This window comes from Osmerus mordax, chromosome 4, assembly GCF_038355195.1.
Source record: "Osmerus mordax isolate fOsmMor3 chromosome 4, fOsmMor3.pri, whole genome shotgun sequence".
NCBI lineage: Eukaryota > Metazoa > Chordata > Actinopteri > Osmeriformes > Osmeridae > Osmerus > Osmerus mordax.
The window spans coordinates 8,908,164-8,931,774 of NC_090053.1; the positions used below are offsets into that span (position 1 = coordinate 8,908,164).

Sequence of the window (23,611 nt, forward strand, 5' to 3'; positions counted from 1 at the left end):
GGCATATGGTTCATAGCATTTGGTTGATAACTTTATATTTCCACCCAAGAAAATGGGTTTAATTTATTACTCTTTGTATATGTAGGAGCCAGGTTTGGTTTTTGTGTTTTTGTTGTTCTGTACGTACATTTTAAGGAAGTTATTTCACACATTTGTATATGTTATTCATTAGGTTTTCGTTCACAATCTTAATTTACTTTTGTCATTTTGGGGATACTGACATTGTATTATTTTCAAGTTACAATTTACAATGTTGACCTTGTGTCAGTAAAGTTCATTCATTCTTAGAACAGGAAAATATAAAAAACAATTCTGCAGATGATCAAGGGATACAGGGAGACAAGGTTAGATCAGAATTTAAAACTTGACTGTTGCCATGGCAGACATATCCTGACTTAATTGCTATGTCAACTTCAAGGAGAGAGTTTAATACCGCAGCCCTGGCTTCTGGAAGAGTCTACATCCGAACCCAGGTATGTACATGTACCCAAGAGACGTAGCCCCAAATCCCAGGCAACAGCTATTTCTAAACCCCATCGCATCCGCTTTGATTCCCTCTCTCCCTTTTTATCTGGCATCACTAGAACATACAACATGGCAGTTGGCTGCACACTCCATTAAATAAACGACACCAAGGACAGTATTTGTCAATGATATTGTATAACAGCAGGCAGTGAACAAAAACAGTGTTTATGGTTTACTGTTAAGGGCTTCAGATGATTCCAGTCTGAATATCCTTAGACTTTGCTTTCAGACAGGTTAATGGTCCTCTATACCTCCATAAGGGACATTCTACAACTGGCTGGAAAATTCTATTCAAGTATACTGAAAAATGATATTGTCCTGTCAGTGATATTGGTCTCTTGGGGAATAAAAACAGCCATGAGGATAGATATAAAACCGTAGAAATTACAGCTTAGCATAAACCACTCTGCCCTCTGAGAGACATCTGCAATCACTTGGAATGAGTCATCAGCAATGTCACAGCATGGTAATCTCGTGTCCTCCAGTAAGAGTTTTATGAAAAAACTGTGTTCTGTCTCATAATACAGTGATCTAGCAGGTGGTGAACTTACAGGTCTCACAAAAAAAAAAGAAAACATGTTTTTTTCTTCTTCATTTCTAAATATTCTCTAATTGAAGTAGTCACATCAGGGAAAGACATACATTCCAGGTGCCTAAACTAGACACGAGTTGCCTGTAATCAAGCAACATCTGACACAACAATGTTTGCTAACTGAATTTCCTCATTGATTACGTGTAAGTCTCTTCCACAATGTAGGAGCTGTGAGATTTATTTTCCCGTCCATCCGTTGTCTCTTTGAGGAAAATGCGAGATGGCAAAAGACAGCTGCTCCTTGTGTGATTAATACGGGCCTTGAGGGTCTTGCAAAGAGATCAAAGTCACAGGTGCAGTCTTTACACAGAAACATTTCCACAAAGGCACAAACGCAATCCCCACTTTGATTGTGTCTTTGTGGACATTATCTAAACTCCGACAAGACAAAGACGATGACACACAAAGTTTGACTGATTTCTGGTTGTGGTTGCAGTTTGGCTAATGCAAGGAGATTTATTTGTGATAGATATATGGATTTAGGATCTATGGATTATCCTGCTACACTTGTGACCTCCTAGGAAGATAAGACATCGGCGTAGAGGACAAGGGAAGCTGAGTTAGGTAAAGAATGCAGCAATAACACCAGGAACACCTTAAGATGAATCCTTAGAAGAGTTCGAGAAGAAGAGTATTCCAAAATGATTGAAATTGAACCTGTCATTCCACCCAGATACACTACAACACTGCTCAGAGGCTGGCTGTGTTTTATTTATGGACTGAATGACAAAAGAAGGAGAGTATACTAGCGAAGATATGACCTGACATAAATACCAAGCCTTCAAGATGCGACACACGCTAGGTGAGTAAAGGTCACCAATATGTAGGAACAGCATCATTCTGCAAGTTACGATACCTACAAGCCATCCTGTCATGTTATTGCGTCTCAGGGTAGCAAATGTAACGAAAGTAGTGTCTGACTGAAAGTTGGGAACCTCTGAGCTCTGACAGACAGGTCATGGCAATCAACAACATCCAACACAATGCCGAAGCAAAGTTCTGACGGTCTAAAATAGCGTCTTTTGTGCCAGGAATGGGAAAACATCAGAGAGGAGCAAAGATGGAGCACTTCCTCCTCCCAGACAAAACCGAACCATACTGAGGTTGGAAACTTTTGATTCACTTCTGCTTTTATCACTGGAGCCTTTGTGATGGTTGCACGCTGAAGAAGCCGAGATTAAAAGTGTCCAAACACACTACCTCAACACATGACAATCACACAAACCCAATACACATGCCCCCCCCCCCCCCCCCCCCAACGGGAGAATGACACAATTCTCTGTTGACTGTTGCAGGCTCTCAGAGGTCTCTGCAGGTCCCCAGAGAGCAGGTGATGAAACACAACATAACATTCGGTTCCCACGCGAGATCCCTTTAATCAACATAACGGAGCTAACCGGGAGTAATCGGGATGAGATCAGAACAGGCTCAGGAGGATGCAGAGACGGGTGTCCCCGAAGAGAAAGAGGGAAGAGCTTAGGAGTCTCTCTCCGCCATCCTTTCCTCAAGCTCTCTATCTGCCTCTCTCTCTCAGTTAGTACACCTTTGCAGCCACCAAAATCAGAGAGGGGAGGTGGGCTATCTTGGCACTTACCGTCCACGCAGGCTGGTCTGGCTCTCGTGGTTCCGGCAATCTGGCCTTTCTTGCAGGCACACCTCGCCGTCTGTCGCGCGATGGTCCTCCGTGGCTGACTGCTGTCGCGGTCCAGAGTGACGATCTCGCACGTTCCTGCAGCCAGCTGACCTACAGGCGGAAAGAGGAAGGAGCAGTGATGTCAGACCGAGATAACGAGGCGGAGATGGCAAAGGAAGCTGATGTGCCACTTGGCTGAGTTGGAACTAGAGAGGGGAAATGGCGCTCGTTTAGACATTGCGCAGATGATGATCAACGGATCTAGGTCAGATTATTTCACGTTTTTTGTTTTAAATAAACCCTGGTGAAACCTACAGTGCATAACTGTAACGGTGTGTACAACAGTGCAACTTGTCTTATTTTTCTTTGGCACTGCTTGGGATTGAACACTGTTGCATCTGGGGCCTGGACAGTCTGTAGATGTATCTAAATCCTCAAAACCTTTTGACCCATCACCTGATTGTAGATTAACCTGTGTGAGTGAAGTAGCCCTGGGCCTTCTCCACAGGGAGGAAGTATTCTATCATGGCCAGGGTTTTTAATCTGTGACACACACACACTCTCTCTCTCCATCTCTCTTTCTCCCTTGCTCTCTCACATTCTCTTTCCATTCCTCTCTATTACAATTTTTCTCTCTTTTTATCCCTCTCTTTGACTCTCATTCCATCCCTTTTCTTTTATTTATCTATTTTCCTCTTCCTCTCTCTCTCTCTCTCTCTCTCTCTCTCTCTCTCTCTCTCTCTCTCTCTCTCTCTTTATATATATCTGTCTCACACACACACACACACACACAGAGTGATTTAATCTGGCCCCAAGTCACAGTGCAGAGGTTCTGGGAGAGTTAATTAAGTTTACTACGGGGATACATCTGAAGTAATGGTGCTCTGTCAGGACAGTGATTATAAAGTAGTGTTCATGTCCCTAGTCACAGGGTGCCCGCCCAGTGTGACCAGGGATCACGAGACACAACAAGTCTTCTCCCTGGTGCCACTCTTGTACTTCCATTTTTAAGATGCTAGGAATTCACAAAGGGACTGCAAAGAAATATATGTGGATCTGCTTTCTCTGTGAGTGCTGGTGCATTTATGGTGCATGGTTTCTGGTGCTATGTTTGGAAAACAGGTCTCACGAAATGTGTGTGTTTGTTTGTGTGTGTGTGTGTGTGTGTGTGTGTGAGAGCCTTAGACTCCTCATTAAAATAATACCTACTGACTTATCCCCTATAAATCCGAAGGGAGACTCAAGTCTTTGATGCGGCCTTAGGGGTTTTAATTAATCTGCATACAACATGTTAAAGGCCCTGCTACTGTGCAGCAGAGGAGCTCTGGTGACGAACACAGCACATTTGCCATTTTCCCAGTTTCTGCTTCAAATATGGAAACACTACTTGTTTTGATCCTGATATTGTCGTATAAGCTATTTGTTCAGTCCCCCAGAAAGACCCTATGAAAGACCTACACACAAACTCTCTCTCTCTCTCTTACTCTCTATCTCTCTCTCTCTCTCTCTCTCTCTCTCTCTCACTCTCCCTAACACACACACACAATAAGCTCATAAAATTTCCAGAAAACCACTTACATTCCAATGCAAATCTTTTGAGATATCGACTGTGTTCACATACTGTAGATATATGATGGGCAATCTCTCGCAGCAGGAACAGAATGTGGAACAGGTTTCTCCATCCTACACATACTTTTCATCCGACTCCTTCTAAACACCATCTCTCTCCTGGCCTTGCTTTGGAGGTTACACGCACTTGCATGCACAGACACATATCTCATATTCTTGAAATTAATAACAAGGACTTTAATTGGTTTGGCTTCCAGCCACTCTTGCGTTTCTGAGTTCAGGATTCTAATGTTTGCAGCTCAGTCGAAACTTGTTACAATGTAAGGATGTGTTTGGTACAACTCCCTTACAACAAGGCTGTTGGCTAATTACTTTGTGTTAAACAGAAGCAGCTGATAAGTAGCCTGAAATTTAACACTTGACTATTCTAAAGCCATTATCCCATACAAAACTGTCACTGTGATGTCATTACATTTGAAAATATAATAACTTAAGGTAATGACATTTGAAGGAATCTCTGTCACATTTCACTGCTATTATAATAGACTGACAATAGACCAATGTGCCACTATGTTTGTTAGCGCTACGTTGGCTACATGCCTCAGGGCACTCCACGGGAAAGACAGGAGGTTACACAATCCATTTCAACCCTGCTACGCAATGTTAGACATGCAGCACGATATGCGATCCACACGTAGCCTACGTTATTCGCTACCTGAAAGGAACAGTAGACCATATCTCCATCATTCATGCCTAAGGCATGACCGTTTGCACGTTAGCAACTTCCGTTCTTTGACGTTGGTCCACACAGAAGAGCAAGAAACCCTGGTGACCAGGGCTCTGAAGTATCACACATTCCAGTCATTTCTCACGCAACACCTTGTATTTGTCACACATTTCAACTATTTCCCACACTGATAAGTAAGGGATAACTATATCCTACATATATATCCCGCCAAATACAATTAATGGACAAGGCTTAGTTGTCTTGAGTTATACAGCGTTAATGCCAATCAGATGACCGATCATATGTAAACGTTTGCATCCCTCATATCTTTCTGCTGCTCTACGGGTATACCCGTACTATATGTAATATATGGGGGTAGCAGATAGGTAATATATGGGGTTAGCAGAAAAGCCCAGAGTCTAACCATAAATGTATATTATGCCACCGTAAAATTGAGATGTCACATTAATGATGAGTAGATTGAGACGTATGTGGAGACGGCTTTAGTTGGGGCGAAATAAACGTTCCATCAAAGCTTGAGATAGAGACGGATTAGAGGTCGCTACTGTGCTAAAGTAATCAATATGATTATTGACATCTCTGTTGAGTGTTTCTTCTCCGTTTATGTGCTTTCCCTGCTCTGCTTAAATTTCACACTCATTTGGATTGATTCCCAGACCTAAACCGAAAAGTACAGTAGCCTACAGAAATGCTGTAACCTGTCTGTGGAAATGTTATGGTGCGTGGGCTCCTATTTTTGCCTGCCGAAATAGAGCCCTCGGCAACGAAATAACAATGTGTTTCAAAGCAGCCTCTCTATCTATTAGTTTCGCAGGAGGCTTGCATCTGAGAGGATTCCCTCTGCTTAGAAAGCAGTTGGATTTTTGCAGAAATGCACATTTTGACCAATGAGCATGACCTATTGGGGTACGTGATAACTGGACCCAATTTCGAGGTTCTAACTCAAGAGTTAAGTTAGTTACAAATTGGTAAGAAAGACAAGTTTTTAGCTTTCATTTCTGAAAGCTGAAAAATGTTAACTATTAATGAACAGCTGACGAAATCATTATTAGTAGTTGCCTATAGTTTATGTTCAGCCTGCATTGATTAGAACATACTTTAATTAAGTTCACAATTAACAGATATACGATAATAGCACCCTAAGCACATGCAAAGAGAAAAGGTTCCAACGCTGTATTCTGCAGAGTGAATAACCATGTCTGCCTCATCTCTTTACAAGAACCTTAAAGGTTTTGTGGTGTGCAATTTCTAATTCCAGGGCTTAAGAAATGACGCTTCTGATGAGCCTCGTCTGGCTTTTGTGAAGTCTCTTCAATTGTTGTTCAGTTCTTATCATACAGCTACTTCACTTCACATGCATGTTGGTAAGAACTAAGAAGTCTCCTAAGTTTTTTGTTTGTTTGTATTATTCGGGCATATTTTGTCTAATTTTCACAGGTTCAATGATAAGCCCGGGCTATTGGGAGTTAGTCTGTTTCCTGCACCTATACCCACAGTGCTGCATAATGTCATAAACAAAGTAATACAGCAATAAATCCTAAATCCCAACAGATAAAACTTCCTGTTGGTGTTCATTGGTGCTCATCCAGAATACCAATCTTAGTTTGCCTCTTCCCGAATCTGAGCTGTTTATGATGCGTTATACTTCAGCCAATATTTTACAACGGTGAAGAAATATTACATCTCAGCCAGAACTACCAAAGAAAGTCTAGAACATTCTCCAGACGACCCCTTGTTGCAACCGTTCTCATCATAAAACTGAAAGTACTTTCAATCCAATCTATTTCAGGCAGCTGACTTGCTCAAGCGCTTCAGTGATTATTGGAAGATTTTCAAGAGGTGATTTGATTCTCTCGCTCTCGTCTCACTCACTTCTTATCATGTAAGCCTCAAAAGTTTTTTGTTCTTGTTTTTTGTCCTGCAGTCTTAATGGCCTTGCCAATGTGTTCGGTCAATGCATCTTTGAACACCTGCATCTACTGTCTTATTAAGACTTTTTTTATGAATGCCGGCAATGGAACACGCATTCACTTTATTTCTTCAGGTTCTAGTTACATTAAACTGTTTCTAATTTTAACCAATGTTGTTTTGTTTTTTTTCAAACTACATGAACTTATCTTGTTATCATATTCGGGTTTTCCAAAAGAAATATGATATCAAAAGATATTCACAATGTTTTACGACGGCACAGTAGCATTCCATTTTATGGAATTCTCCTTTCTCCTTCCCTTCAGAGAGAAGCAACTGGTAACAGTCTCTTTACAGTTTTTACTGTATATACAGTATCTCAGTATCCATAACTACAGTACGCGATCCTGAAAACAGCAGGACATGCCTGATCATAATTTCTAATACTGCAGCAGCTCATTTCATGTATTTAATTTTGGTTTCTTATGACAGTTATCCTAACTTATTTGGGCTACTGCACATATTGAATGGGGAAAATTATGCATTTATGTGTCAGCTCAAAAGCAGAATACTTAACGATCCCAAATAGCTGTGTACTTGTTTATGTAGCTCTTGAGAAACCTGAGATGGCGTCTCTGTTGTTTCTGATATCAGATTAAAGCCTGACCCCGCCATTTTGTTGGTGAGGCTAAAGCTGCAAAAGGAAAAACGCTGTCAGATTCAGGCAAAAGTTTTTATGACATGGTATAAAAGTCATAGAATCTGCGAAAGTCAATATTAAGACAATGATAAGTTGAGTTGGTCAACAGTCAAGCATCAGATCCAACTAAAATGAAAGGCTAGAAGGCCTTACATTGCAGTGACCATAAAATGGGGCTTAATTTACCAGTACAACCCCCTCCCCCTTGAACCCAGGGTAACCCTTCTCCTTAAACAAAGCAAGAACCTACTCGTTCTGAGTGCGTATAGGCCATAATTGTAGAGGCCTGCTAGATATCGGAGAGGGAAGAAAGCATAGTCCCATTCATGGAACTTCATCAGCATGCGAGAGGGTATCTTCGGTCACTGCAGTAACTGAATGCAGACTTCCCAACTCCCTGAGCTTTAATCTCTCTCCTCTCGCCCCTCATTCATTCATCTCTCCATTCAGCCCAGCGTGTCTTGGCTCAGCTGTATGGTAAAAACACATCCTCTCTCTCTCCACCCCCTCCCTCCTCTCTTTCTCGCTCTGTCTCTCTGTCCTCATATTTATGTCATCCTTAACTCAGTTAATGTCTTCATCATTGACTTCTATGTTTTCCCCTCCTCACAACATCTTTTTATATATTTTTATTTTCACCTAGTCTCTAAACCCTGACTTCCATCTTCCTTTAGCCTTCTGTCACTATTCGGTCTCCTCCTACCTTACTCCAACCCCCTCATTATCATCAGGTTCTGCGCTTCAAGCCACATGAAGGTTTCTATTCTAGGTGCACTGGTACCGGTTATCAAAATAACTCTGGGTTGGAATAAATATCACCACAGTACCAAAGTAGTGAGAGGATTTCTGAGTGCTTGTCAAATTAGATTATTACAGACCCTTACAAAAATAAAAATAAACTATAAATATATATATATATATATATATATATATATATATATATATAAGCTTTATAAGAAACCTGGCTGCATTTTTGAAAGCAAAAGATATCCATGTTTACCGTACTATAAAGTTTTTGGAATAGCTTACTAGTAGATTTACCTCCCCTCTTGACATAGAAAGATGTAAACTTGATATTCTGCTGTACATGTACAGTATTGGCTTTCAGGAAACTCTTGTGAAAAGTGAAAATATTATGATAAGCAAAGCAATAATATGTTGTGTACTCTATTTCTAGCTAATATAGTAGCTTTAGGTAAGATACAACACAGTTCTCTACTTGAAAACTTAAAAAAGAAACTGTCAGTTGCTGACTCTTAGCGATTGGCCTTTTTTTTTTTTCTTCAGTGGAATGAATTACATCTGAAGGACCTTATTGTTTTGAGAGAGAAAATAATCCTCAGCAACATAGCTTATCAAACAGACACTAATCCACATGGACGTCTTTTTGTGATAACACAGAGACTGTGCTAAGTACCCCAAAGTCGTGATGGACAATGGCGATGACATTGAATACACAAACAATGTGTCGTCAGTGAAGTTCGCCAAGACACAAATGACAATGAACTCGCCAGTGACATGTGGTAATGTCCTAGACTTCAGTTAGCATGTCATGTTTCTGGACTTCAAACTGACAACTGTGTCATCCAAAGAGGCTTTTGCCCCTGACAATGACAAGAATTTCAAAAGCTCAGCGGAGAAGTGTCAGCATGAAAAGGCCTCTTAACTGTCGGAGGATAGTCTTGCCTTCCAGAAGAGCTGCAAAATCTCCACCATGTACAGTAAAATGGAGTCTGGGCGAGCATATTCCACTGTGACGTATAAGTGGCAGTTTTTGTTTTGTCTACGGTCAATTGTCATGTGAAAATCTGGAACCCATATAAAGCTTTGTGAGCTAAAGTTAGCTTAGGTTTCAGGCAAAGAACTGGAAGAAGACAGGATTATATAAAATTTGAGGAAGATAAAGAATGGCCTACACAATCTGACATACAGTAAAACCGCATTCATAAAAAAACAAGTGGGGAACTACCGTGATATACAGAACACTTAATAAATGTCAATGTAGTTCTCTAAAGCGTATAAAACTGCTGTCCTCGCTGGCGGTGGTGATTGCAAGGGGACGGCTTCAGGGAGGAAGTTGCCGTGGTGACCCCTGAGAGAGCAGTGTAGACCTGTGGTGAGAGTCTGTTGGTTATCTGTCCTCGTGCCAGATGATTTTGGCAGACGTCCTCTTCCCCTAACCTCAGCCAAAAGCCTGCACTGATAGTGATACACCTCCCACAGGAGCATGCTGCACAAATGTGCACGGTACAGGGAAACAACATTTCCCTGTTTTGCCCATTTCAGTCAGTGGGACTGTAGGATTATATGGGCAGGCATGCATACTGACAGGGACACACTCCTACACACGCAAACACACACAGTGCATTCTGTTCGATGTTTGAAAGTAAACAGCGTTTTTTATAGATTAATAACGTTCACCCTCTAATATGTCTTGAGCCTAGGTGGAATCCTGAACATTGCAGCATAATACAAACACTACATTGAAAAGCTCAGCTATTAATTCATAATGTCTGCTTGTAGGAGCTGACCACAAGGACATAATGTACAGCAAAAGCACCATGTGCAGTACACTGAACACTATATAATACAAATGGAAGATGGAAGATTCAGGACCAATGTGAACATTCATTGCTTAACAACAGATTGTGACAAAATCAAGAGCACTGATTCATGATGTTCGGTGGATGTGCATTTTCTTTCTCAGTAAGGAAATATTGAAATCTACAGGGCTTTGGTGGGCAGATCACAGACTTGACTGTAAAAAGGCCATCTGGATGGTAGTCTCAAATTATATTACTTGTTACTACTACCAAAGTACAGCCAAGTCAACACATCATGTGTGTGTCTGTTCCAGATACACATTGGATGCCGGTTTGCACATTTCATATCAGATCAATTATGTTGTCTGGAGAACAGTTAAACATGGCCCATCAACAGAGGGGTCCAGTAATCTAAACACACCTGTGCACAGGACACTGTATTTCTGGGACGGCACCCTAAAAGTGTAGCTTCCCTCAATCCAAAACTTACTGTGTCAAATATTCAAAAAGCAAAAACATCACGTTAAAACCCCTTCCTACAAAAAACATTTTAATTTAATTTCAAAAGACGTATCCAAAGCAGCCCAAACTATTTTATTTCCCTGGGAGAGAAAGGGACACTGATATAAATTCCTCTCAGACAAAGTCATTCCATCAGAATCTACAGTAAGCCTGTCCGTCTTGCCTCAACCTTAACCAAGCTCGTAATTGCGTTTGACAACCCATATTAAGATATGACCGTAGACCACTCCAATCAGTGCTGGTCCCTCTCTGTATTATGATATCCTGCAGCCCCAGGGCTACAAGGAAGCTAATATATCTCATTGCTCGTGCTCTCGCTGCTTACACGGCCAATGAAAGCTAGTCTGATAAGGGTTATCATCTGCAATCCCCACTCCCCAGCCCCCTCCACGCCTTCCTGTCATCCTCCTCTTACAGCGTGGCCTGCTCTTGCTGAGATAGCAGCAAGAGCAGATACTTCAGCGGTAAAAAGGCGTCTTTCTATGAATAAATACAAGCCTGTGTGACAAGGACAGAAAAATGTCCAACTGTTCCTCGTAAGATTCCCCCCCCCATCCCTACAGTTTGAGTGTGCCTGGTTAAAGGTTAAAATGACAAAAAATGCAATGAATCAAAATACACAGTGACTATTTATCAAGAAGGGGTTGAAGTCAACCAACCCAAAGCTTGCCTGTCAACAACTTATCAAATACCAGCAGCGTTTACTCTGTACTCTGTACGTGCTCAGTAAACCATAGAAGACATGCGTGAATCGGCAGGTCTTCAGCGCGCTAGCTAAAGCAGTGTATCTGAGACGGGGTCAGATACGAGCGGGAGTCAGAGGACGCAAGATCGAACCCCGGAGAAGAAAAGTTCGGAAGGGATATTGACGAGCAAAGCAATGACACCTGTGACATTCACACTGCAGATTCACATTGACCAGGCAGTTAGAACAGAGGCCACAGACAATCTGTGCCTTAGTATAACCTTGTTTCCTGAAACCATAACCTTGTTTCTTCTGTGTGGCAACTTGCCATTGTAAACAACAGAAGACAGATCCACACTATCGAAATCAATTCTTTTCCGGGTTTTTGTTAGTTTTTTCACTTCAACACTAAAGCCTGGATCACTCTCCAGTCTAACCACAAAACTCAAGAAGGACTGACTGTACCTTCTACAGCTCTTGTACTTAAGGCACTTTCCCCCTCCTGAGTCCACCGCCATTGACAAAGCAGGTGAAATAACAACATGGCATTACACGAAAATCCATTCTTCAACAGCAACTGAATAGAAATCTCCCATACGGTAATCACCTTTAGGGGAACCCAGCGATACACACCAATTTCCCTTTAACCTCTTGGTGTGTCTAAACTTCACAAAGGGAGCTTTTCTGTTTTTAAAGTCTGTCGTATCGGATACTGGGACTGAAAAAGAAAAGACCTGTTATGGCACTAGTCAAAGCCTAAGAGAAAGGTAGTTATTTGCGGTAGTTGGCGTTCTATCAGCATTTAGATTATGTGGAGGGAACCAAAGAAGAAGATCTCTAATGGGTATCCCATGGTAACTGGGAAGAATGAAAGTGGGTTCTCTATGGACTGATCCATTGCTGCTTCTTGCTCATTACCTCCAGTTCATTTGTCCTTCTTCATCCCTTCGTCTGGTTTGCACCACAGTAATAAAATGAGTTGTTGTTTTCTAGTCTCAATAGACAAAACATGAAAATTGTCACAGATCGATAGGAGGATGTAAGCAGTCAAAAAATGCCTAGACAAAAAATAACCAACAAACACCAAATTTGAGACCACCTGCGGAGCAATGCGAGAACTCAAAATACAAAATGAATTCTTAATTTTTTTACAAAACATTTTTATCTGGAACTTGTTTGTAAGATTTATTTTGTGTGTAGGTTTTGTATAACTAAATTCTAGTTGCTCACTCAAGAGTACCAACACACTGTCTACAGGTATAACTGCAAGTATTTTAACTCGTATCATTCATTATGGTTCTAGTTTCAAACTTCCTTTGTACATTTTAAAGCTGCTTGTAAAGATGTTCAGGCTGGAAAACTCAACTGATCAAGACACTGAGCAGCTTCATTATGTGCACCTGCTTGCTTAATTTAAACTGATGTTTACACAGTAGCCATTTTTAAATACTTGGGCAAAACTGGAGAAAAAAAGTAGAAACTTAGAACCCAACAATAGAGACTCAAGCTCCCACTCCCCCGCGCACCAACAAACTCTTCTCTAATACAGGGCCCTGGTCTCAGGTGCACACTCATCAACGTGTTACATAGAACCACAGCACTTCTTTAAACCATCCAGTCACCATGGCAACATAACTGAAAGGTGCTGCCCGTGGTTGTAGACTGTAGGTATGTAAAATGTTGTTTGAATAGAATGCCAAGCAGATGAATCCTTTGTCATGGTCTGTTGGTTTACTTTAGAGTCATCAACAAGATATTCTGATGAATGTCATTCTGAGAAGTGAACAGACAGAGAGAGGGAAAGAGAAAGAGAGCGAGAGAAAATATATACCTTAAGTGGTGTGTGACAAGTATAATTAGAAGACATAAATATTTGTTGCTTGAACACAGAATGCGTTAGTCAGAAGGTACAACCTCGTTGGAAAAAGTGTTGTGGAGAGCGAGTGTACATTCATGTACTTCATTTTCAAATTCCTCATGTTTGAAAACCCAGACGCAAATCCTGAGTACTGAGTTCTAGATAATGTAATCTCTCAGTTTCATGTTCTGCAAAGGACCTTCCTGCTCTCCACACCCTGACCATCCAAAGCTCATTTCCTTTGACTACACCTGTCTTGTGGTGGGTATAGCTTTGTGGTTAGAGCATTTCACTGTTGGTTGCAGGTTCAAATACCCCCTGGATAGTACTATCCGACCACAGTTTTCCATTTCTACCCCCGTGTAGGGGACCTGATCATGGCGCTGACGAGCCAACATTCCAATATATCAACACCACTCAAGATTAATGCTCACGTTAAGCCATCCCTCTGCCACAAACTTTAATTTCTAATGTCACGGTTGTCTACCCATGACTAGCATATTATTATTGTTATGCATTTGGTTCACTCAACATCTACTTCAACAACATTTATGAAGAAACCTGTCTGTTCTGGAGAAGCATAGGCAGTGACATGGTGATTCAAGGTAAGAGATGATTCAAAATGGATGGCCACTGACAATACTGCAGTGAAATTTAATAAGAGGAAAAATTACAAATCCTAATGTTGTCCTTCCTCTGAGAGCTTGTGCTGTCTTGTATTGTTGTGTGAAAACATTTAGATTCTAAATCAACTAATAACACATTTATAGAAAAATAGATGTATCCGTTATATAGGAATCACTGGAAATCGTACAGTAATTGTCACAGTAATTGCTTTGTGAAATACAAGTTTCTATGTTTGCCTCTTTGAAGCAGGTATGTGTTTGAGGAGTCTATGATGTCCTGGCAAATAACAGTAAAACTAACAGAAACACATATATTTGTAGGAACACAATAAGAACACATAAACCAAATAGAAAGCCTATTTATCAATGTGCAAATAGACAACCTACAGATGGCCAAGCCCTCTCATTATCAAATATGATTCAATTATGCCAAGAGATTAGGAAATGCGTTCTGTGGCTGTATTGCTTTTGGGTTGTTCCATGTCCTGAATCGCAATATTTTTCCAATTGCATTTCAGAAGGGTTTCAATTGCAACTGGCATGCAATTTATTCATGGTTGGAGGAATAAGAGAAAGTGACATTTGATGATATGGGGTATTCATTAACTGAATTTTTTTTTTTTATTCCCTGTAAATTGAAAATAAGAATAACAATCGCGCAAGAATCGAGTAGCATTGGCATGGCTCAAATGAAGGTCCCCTCGTTTCACTTTCAAGTCGAGACAAGGAAATAATGATTAGATTTAAATAGATTTTGACACTGTGTATTACCCATCATCACTGTTCCGCTTACGATAGTTAAAATCTCTATTATCACAGAATGTCATATAAAACTAGGACTCTCTCTCTCAATGTGTTAAAGAATCTGTGAAAGTGTAAAAGCCACAATGGTTTTGAAAGTAAGAATTTATCCACCAAACATTGATGTTCTTAAAGCGGGAGCCAAACATTCAGATGCTATTTAGTTCAACTTGTATCTTATACCCAAACTTGTGTATCTCAATAGACAGTCTTAAATAAACTAATGTGGGGAACACAAAGTTTACATACCAACAAATGTCATCACGTGGTGTTCTGAAATACCCTGCAGCTTAACATTATGTCTGGTGGTTGTTTTTCTGTCTCACACAGTCCAGTAGGCAGATCAGATATAACTTTGATTACAATTGGCCAGCACATAATTACAGTACTCTGCTGTTACGGGGCAAATCAGTTGAACCTGTGTCTATGCCAATAAAATATAACTGCACGGCAGGAGACAAATATTATATCATTAGCATTTTATTTTGTTATAAGTTTCAAAGTAAAGGCTGGATGTCATCTGTATTTGTATTATGACCATTTTCTTTTGAGTTACTGATAATTTTGAGCAATTCAAAGGGCGAACAATGTATACCCTCTTGATATCAAAAGACACATTTGTCACATCTGCTAAATTGCTTGATATATCGTATATGAGCAAGCAGAGGAAAGAAAAGAAACATACATTTAGTTTTTTTCCTCCTCTCAATGTAGGATTACAAAGCAGCCATGTTCCATTAATTATTCATTTTTAAGGGTCGAGTCAGGTTGTAAAGACAGGTCCTAGTTTCAATCTCAGTTTCAATAATCACAAACGCCTTTTAGTCTGGGATTAGTTATTGTCTAGGATCAGTACAGCATCATTTTACGTACAGAGTACACAGTCTCCTGTAACACACATAGCTTACCTAAATACCCCTTAAGATACCATTTTAATACTTAATGCTCCATTAAGCCAAGCATATATTCATGGAAATTATAGACATACTGCATCTGAATAAAAATCCATGACGAGGGGATAGAAAATCAACAGCATGAAAACACAAACAGAAATTAACTGAGCAACAACAAAAAAGGCTGCAGCTGCATAATTGGATTGGAATAAATTCATCCACAAAGGAATGCCAAGATAGCAACTTGTGTTTCAGCAACCCAGAGAGCGGTGCCGCTTAAATTGTCCATTTTTAGCAATATCATTTTCCTACGCCATCGTGAAGGGTCATTTCAGATCTCCACAAAAGCTCTGATACAGTACAGTCCTTGACTCCTGGCTTTTGGTTGCCAGAGTTGTTAGAGTGGGACAAAAGTTTTTTTTTGATTGCTTTAAAGACAGGCCGGTTGCAATGCAACAAGATGAAGTGCCTTGTCAAAGCTTGAGTAAAGTGTTATCATTATGTCACTTCAGCATTGAGAGCTCATACAGTTTAAAACCGGCATGCTCCCTGCAGTATGGAGATTACATGTTCTGTCACATTTGAATGTTACACTCCGTACCTCCAATATCGGCTTCTCCATGACCTCATTCAAATGCCCCTATGTGAAGTTCAATACTGTGGTTCTATTCAAGAGATATCAAATACACAAAATGACTTTTGGCACCCAGTAAAATTGCATATGCATACAGAATACAGTTTTTGATATGTTATGTTGACCATCACACCTTTGAAACACTGTAAAGGACCTATTTCCCACTCTGCCAAACATATGAAACACAACTCACCAAGGTTTGCATGCACACACGCAATTTCGTACCCCAATTTTGTTGTCTGATGAGGCCAGCATGGAACATAGACAAAGCCCATATCAGTCTTGATTTACAAGGTAAACCGAAAACCCCCGCAACCACATACACTGTAGAACAGTTATGCATGGGTGACTTTTGCAACCCTCCCCAATGTCACAGAGGGCTGCATAACCAGGTCAATGTATCTGTACAGTAAAGCCCACACGTGTGTGGTAGTATTGGGATATAAACAGAACATTTCCTCTTGTTGGGGTTAAGTGACCCCCAATTATACATGTTGTACAGTGTTGTATGCTAATTATGCTTAGCTATTTGAAGGTGCATAACTCGCCTGTGGATATGCCTGGTTGGTATACACCAAAGAGAGCCCAGTCAAAATATAATTTTGTCCTTATTTTATGGGATTTGTGTGATACACAAAGGCCTCAAAGGTCCAGAATAACCCTGTTTTAGATTCCATTTTTGATTCAAGGTGGCATTTAATTCTGCTCTTCATTTGACTTTTCGAATCGAGGAAGGGGACAGAGATGTCAACATAGTAAGATCGAAGCAGTGAGCATTCCAGCTCCACAAGGCTCTCATTCAAACAATTCAAGTTAAGTAACTGAGTGCAGGTGATAAATTGCAGTCTTTGTGTGGGTGTGTGTGTGTGTGTGTGTGTGTGTGTGTGTGTGTGTGTGTGTGTGTGTGTGTGTGTGTGTGTGTGTGTGTGTGTGTGTGTGTGTGTGTGTGTTTACTAGACATATCATCAGAGCACAAGTGAAATATAAAATGACCCACATAGTGACATGCAGCTTTGGTCAAATGGGGAACCTGACACATGTGCCTGATGAAACACAGCCCCCAACACACAGATCCAATGCATCCACCTCCATCAACAACACTGCTAAAGCTTCTAAAATAAAGAAAATGCCCCTAATCTTGAGACACAAGTTACACACTATAACTTAATCTCTGCCAAATGTAAGGCAGGCATGGTGGAGCAATTATCCCTCAACAATGGGTCATTCTGGGTTGCGTTTGGTTCCAAGATGCTTTCAGAACTTGGAGTGTAGGGGATTAGACTATGACAGAAGTCTTAAATACCCACAAAAAGCCCTACAAGCCAGAAAAAATAGACACGAGACTTCCTCACCCGTTCTTCCATTTTGTTGTAGGTGTCTCTCACAATGCTCTGGACTCAAGACCCATAGGCAAGCTTAAACTGTTCCATGTTTGGCCCACCAGACAGTAATGGATTACAGATATAAAATAGATTTGGACCCCATTACTGCAAGTTAAATTTCTTTTTTTCTGGACGACCAGGTGTCTTGCGCTGATGCAATTTGTTTGCAATGCAGAGGATATGAAATGCATCAGTACCTTTGGTACGTACTGTTCTCCTTTGATTTGCTGTCCATAGAATTCCATCTTCCATTGTGTAACTGGTGTTTTAATCAAGCTTGAAGTTGTCTCCATATTGTGAAGTACATCAATATGGGCTCCAAACCAAAAGCATTAGAAATCCCAACTGTGAGTACAGAATCAATAGCATTAAAACCCAGCATATACCTCGATTCATGGATCAACCCATCAGTACAACAGAACCTTTGGATAGACTCAAGGCAAGTATTGACCTCCTATTGCCCTTCAGTAACACTCTGGTGCCATCTATTGAAGAATGTGAAACTAAATAATGTAACATTTGACTGCTTTGTCTATTCTCGTTTTCCTGACACAATTACACCCCCAACCCCCGAAAAATATCTTACACTCTCTGCCTCTCTCGCTAAAATACACATACATGAGCACACGCACGCACGCATGCACCCACGCACACACACACACACACATACACACACACACACACACACACACACACACACACACACACACACACACACACACTGCTCAAAGAACCAGAACTACCATAGTCTTCTGTATAGTGATAAAAGATCATACCTGTTGAGATACACATATTTTAGAATATGTTGGGCTATCATTGTGTCAGATTACGGCATAGGCTACTGTGTGAGGACAGAGGAGGTATAAACACCGAAAAGATTGTTTTCATTCAAGGTTGTCTAGTCTGAATATCGAAATATGAAATAGCCTACTGTTCAACGTTTTATCGATGCAAACGATAAGGAGAGGAGCATGTAAAGTTATGACTCCCCAAGACATACACTGATTAAAGAATTACCTTCTTTTAGGACGTGGGAGTGAATGAGCAGGATGACAAAAAAGCAGATTGCCGCTCCCGTTAAAGCCCACGCCAGTCGGAGGAGGTGCATCGTCGCGAGGAAAGTCCAAAAACACCCGCTGGAGCGCGTGGTCCTTAGCAGCAGTCCAATGACAAATCCATGTTTTTCCGATGGAGCAGAGTTACAGTAAATAAAAGATCAGCACGATAGAAATTCCTTTCGTTTAGGCTACTTTTCGGGCGTCAATGTAAAATATAACACCAAATAAGCACAAGCCATTAGAAATGTATTTCATACGATCATTTCAATGGCAGAAGACAATTTAAAACAATATATTCTGTAGAAAGTTCAAGAATGTCGCCTCACTTGGACAGTGGAATTCTTTCATGGGCACTTCAAATTCACCTGCTTGTCACCAGAAATAGGGTACCTCAGATAAATCTTGGAGCGCAGCAGTGACTCGGCGAGCCACAGTGTTCAAGATGCCTATAAAAGACGGTTGCGCCACAGGACCACTTTACTGCAATTCCGTGAAAATACATTTGTTTCGATATTTTCCGAACGAAGTACCTCAACCATGCACTGGCGGGCTTCCGATAGTTCCATCCTCGCTGCGCTCTCAAGTTAGAACTGTCTGCCCCTAGTATCCATTAGACTCTTTCGCAGTCACAATACGTCCGCATACATTCCCTCAATTGGCGGTTGAAAACCTGCATCAAATGTGAACTCACTGTCCCGAAGAGCAGCCTGCAAGTTAGATCAAATTCATCAACGTTTTCGCAACTTCGGAAATGACTGATGACGAGCTTGGGGAGAAAACGGAGCTGTCATAGGGCTGTACTTTGCCTACCAATACCTCCTGGGTTTGCCCCTGTTCTTATAAAAAGCCGCAGCCTCACGAGCGACTTTCACTCAGCTTGCTGCGTGACGTCACATCATTTAAAACGCTCATCCACGGGCTATTCCACAGGCTGTCCATGGCTCGAGGGTACATTCAGCACTTTATAGTTACAGTCTAAGAATACCTCTTGCACAATCCAAACCATGGAAATGTTAACCTTAAATGTCCCCAATATTTCATTTATTGCATCATCCTATTGGTTATTGGTCATACACAACCGTTTTTGCCAGCCTTCCAAAGTGCATGGATCCCTTCAAGTTTCAGACTGATAGAAGAGATCGAGCTATAGCCCACTGTTATTCTCGAAACGATATCAAAACCATTTGCCTAATTGAGCGAACGACACATATTTTGTGCCTTTGTGAATACACACTGCAACTTTCAACGTTCAATCAGGAAGTTTCAAAGGACCTACCCTGATCAGAATTCTGTATTCATACTGTACAGCCACACTATTACATAATGTAAAGCCTACCTAGCATAAAGAGCTGTAAGGCAATGAAGAGCTGAGCCTATCTAATTGCATTTCAATGCATCTTATAAGGAAACATGACATATTCTAGAGTACTGTATGGGGCGCATAGCCCATGCCATAATTACTTAATTGTTTATTTACTCTGTACATTTTTCAGTGTTTCTATAGAAACAGGACCATGTATTGCACAGACCAATAGGCTTTTAGAATGGTCGTTAATTACTTCAGAAAATGATGTATGTTGATCCTGTTATGACTCAGATGTGTATTTGCTGTAGCTTTGTGTGCACACCATCCCTTCAAACATTGAACACATCAATCTACAGGAGTTGTCCTCTTAGCAAAACCAGGAATGTGTGTCATAGTCAGGGTCAAGACCACAGTATTTGCTTCGCTTATGCCAAGCCCTATAAGAAATACGCTACACTTTTGTTTCCAGGAGTTCCCTGTCATTTTGCAAGTGTCACCATAAACAGGGACAGATCATTCATTTGCATTCATGGGAGCTCACCTGTCATGTTTATCCACTGTCCTCCATTTATACACACACACACACACACACACTGAAATGTGATTACATTTGCATGCACACAGATACACACAGACACATATGGGTCTACACATTAGAGCCTTCTCTCTCTCTCTCTCTCTCTCTCTCTCTCTCTCTCTCTCTCTCTCTCTCTCTCTCTCTCTCTCTCTCTCTCTCTCTCTCTCTCTCACTCTATCTCTCTTTCTCACACATACACACAGGCATGCACACACTTGTCTGTAATGGATCTGATAGTGTGGTAATCACACTCCACACATGCCTCTGCAGCTTGATATGTGGTCCCAGTGGGTTTGATTGACATCTTGGGACCTTGATTTGTGTCCTCTGTCTGTCTATCTCTGACAGGGCAAACCAAGTTAACTTGCAGGCTGACCTTTGTTTATCTCTAAGACGGCAGGTAGTGTCTGGAAGTCCCGAGGCGAGCTAACACACAGCCCAGAAGTTACCTAACACATATAGCAAACTTATGGCATTCCAGTAGAACATTAGGTTTGGACACCTATGGTTCGTTGGAAAAAACAGACCAACGTTAAAATATTAGTTGAACGTACTTGATTTAAACTGGAGTTGCATTGGTTAGGAGGTAGAAAAAATACAGTTGTTTCTACTTCATCCGGCCACTTCAACAAACAAAATAAATCCTACAGAATTTCATCTTAAAACCATGCTGCCATATGTGACTAATATACATGTCTTTCAAAACTCTTGCAGTGTGAAAAGACGCATAAACTACTTTGCCCGACATGGTCACACACCCTTGTCAAGATATAATTACAGAAACCTCTCAAGCTATGACTACCAGAGCATGTAATGCATTTGTTCTATCATCAGAAAAACATAAAACAACAAGTTCTGACCCAAAAATAGTTACACACGGAGGAAGAGCAGGCATCTTCAGGTAGCGTTGTCATCGCAACATCCCACGTCTTCCCATGGCAAATTACAAGAGGAGATTGCACAGTGCCAACTCCCCCCTTCCCTTGTCTGATCGCCTCGCCATGCTGCTGTCAAGGTCGTCAACGTCACGGTGCCATCCCGGTGCAGCAGCACCGAGCGCCAGTCTTAACATATTCAGCCTCGTCCTCCCCGCCATATCTTATCGTCATACACGCTTCATGTATTCATTGCCTTAGGACGCCAAGGGCACTAATGGGTGGTCTGTGACGTGGAGGAACACTCAAATGTCACAGAGATGTCATCGACACCAACTCTGGCTGGGTGTGTGGGTTGATGTATTTGATGAAGAGCTTTGCGGCGTGCCAAGCATACCACGTAGGGCATAGCTAGCGGTCTGGCCAGTGGACGTATGATTATTAAAAAGCGCTGCTGAGCCAAGGGAGGTCACCGCCGTGCTTTGGAACCACGTTGGAATCGCCTTGAAAGACAGAGGGAGTCATGCTTATGTATGGAGGCATTTTTTGTTATTTTCTACCTCACACAAAGGCATAAATAGGACGCTACTGTTGCAGGCGTTCAACCTATAATTTATTTATGAGAGAAAAAAAAGTCCCAAAAAGAGAACAAACAGTGATGTGTAAATTGTGCTTTTGACAGGTGCTGAAGACTCATATGTAATGCACAGGTGCATTCACATACACACTCACGCTCAAGCAGACACACACACATACACACTAACACAAACACAGACAGTCTGAGAGGCATCTGTGACAGCCTTGTAAATCACCAAATTCAGAAATAGTAGGCTATGTTCGAATTAGGTCTGGCAATTCTACCCGCATGCGAGCAGCACCCACACCAACGTCACAAAATGATCAATCTGCATTGAAACCAAACTGTACATCACAAGTTCGCCTTCATTCATCTTCTCTGCCATTAACAGACGCGCACACTCAGACTATCACTCACAGCAGCACCTCACTTGCTGTCACAGTCGGCCTGTGACACCACATACGTTTTCTCCATCAGCTCGCATTACAGACCCAGAGAAAGAGGAGGACCAGAAAGGCTCTGACACGCCTGCAGGGAGTAGACAGGGGTAGGTATGGCAAGGAGGGGAATCATTGAAACGGGAATCGGCCATGTTTCTCTCCAGTACAGCAGGTGTGCTCTCTCAGCCTGCTCCGAGACCTCCTGGTGGTAACCACATGCCAATTAAACGCCATTAGTCAGAGGGAATCTCATACCGCCACTAAATTAATTGCGGAGAGCCTGGGGATACAAAGGAGGAGAAAGAAAAACGGGAAAGAAAAGAAAGACGCACTCTAATCTTCGGTGTTGTATTAGCTGCCTTAGGCTGCTGCAAAAATTCCCCATTGGTGGGTTAGTGGAATGATTTCAGCGAAAGGGTGCCATGTGGCTCATTTCAGCAAATCCAGTTTTACGCCAGACGGTCCTTTACTAATTTATTGTGTGCAAATATGCTCACATATTTACATACATTTCATGGTGATTGAAGTGTATGGGGGATTTTTCTTTACTCATATTGAGTTCGAGACGCAGGACGAATCCCTCTGCGGTATGCCAGTCATGTGGTAGCCATGGAAATTTCCTGGCATATTGGAATGTGCGGGCTCCTTCAAATGTCACAAGTTTTCATCTCGTAATATATTTTCTGCCTTGCACATTCATATGTACCCTGACTCATTTTTCAACTACCAAATGCATTTCAATATGCTTGCATGCAAACTACTTTGAGCACTTTTCTAAAGCAGGTGTCAGGGAGTCAGGTGGCTGAGCGGTTAGGGAGTCGGGCTAGTAATCTGAAGGTTACCGGTTCGATTCCCGGCTCTGCCAAATGACGTTGTGTCCTTGGGCAAGGCACCTCACCCTACTTGCCTCGGGGGGAATGTCCCTGTACTTACTGTAAGTCGCTCTGGATAAGAGCGTCTGCTAAATGACTAAATGTAAATGTAAAGCAGAGCTATGTAGACTATTGGACCTATTATTGTAGAGCTCTGCTTTACTATATATTGACACTTATTGTAGTGGTCTGCATGGGAAAGGGAGACAAACCTGTCAGACAAAGATTGAAACCTTGATCAGCAGGAGCAGAAATGTCATATTATATAATTTTATTATCACCCACTT

At 41.4% G+C, this 23,611-nt stretch overlaps 1 protein-coding gene across 1 annotated transcript in view; it reads right to left on the reverse strand.

Annotated features, from left to right (window-relative positions):
• The window catches only part of tafa5a (TAFA chemokine like family member 5a), a 60,658-nt gene that overhangs the window by 18,621 nt on the left and 18,426 nt on the right, over positions 1-23,611 (reverse strand). Inside the window, exon 2 of the mRNA XM_067235257.1 lies at positions 2,712-2,861. Within this exon, the coding sequence (XP_067091358.1) occupies positions 2,712-2,861 (150 nt within the window). The remainder of the gene's footprint in view (positions 1-2,711; positions 2,862-23,611) is intronic.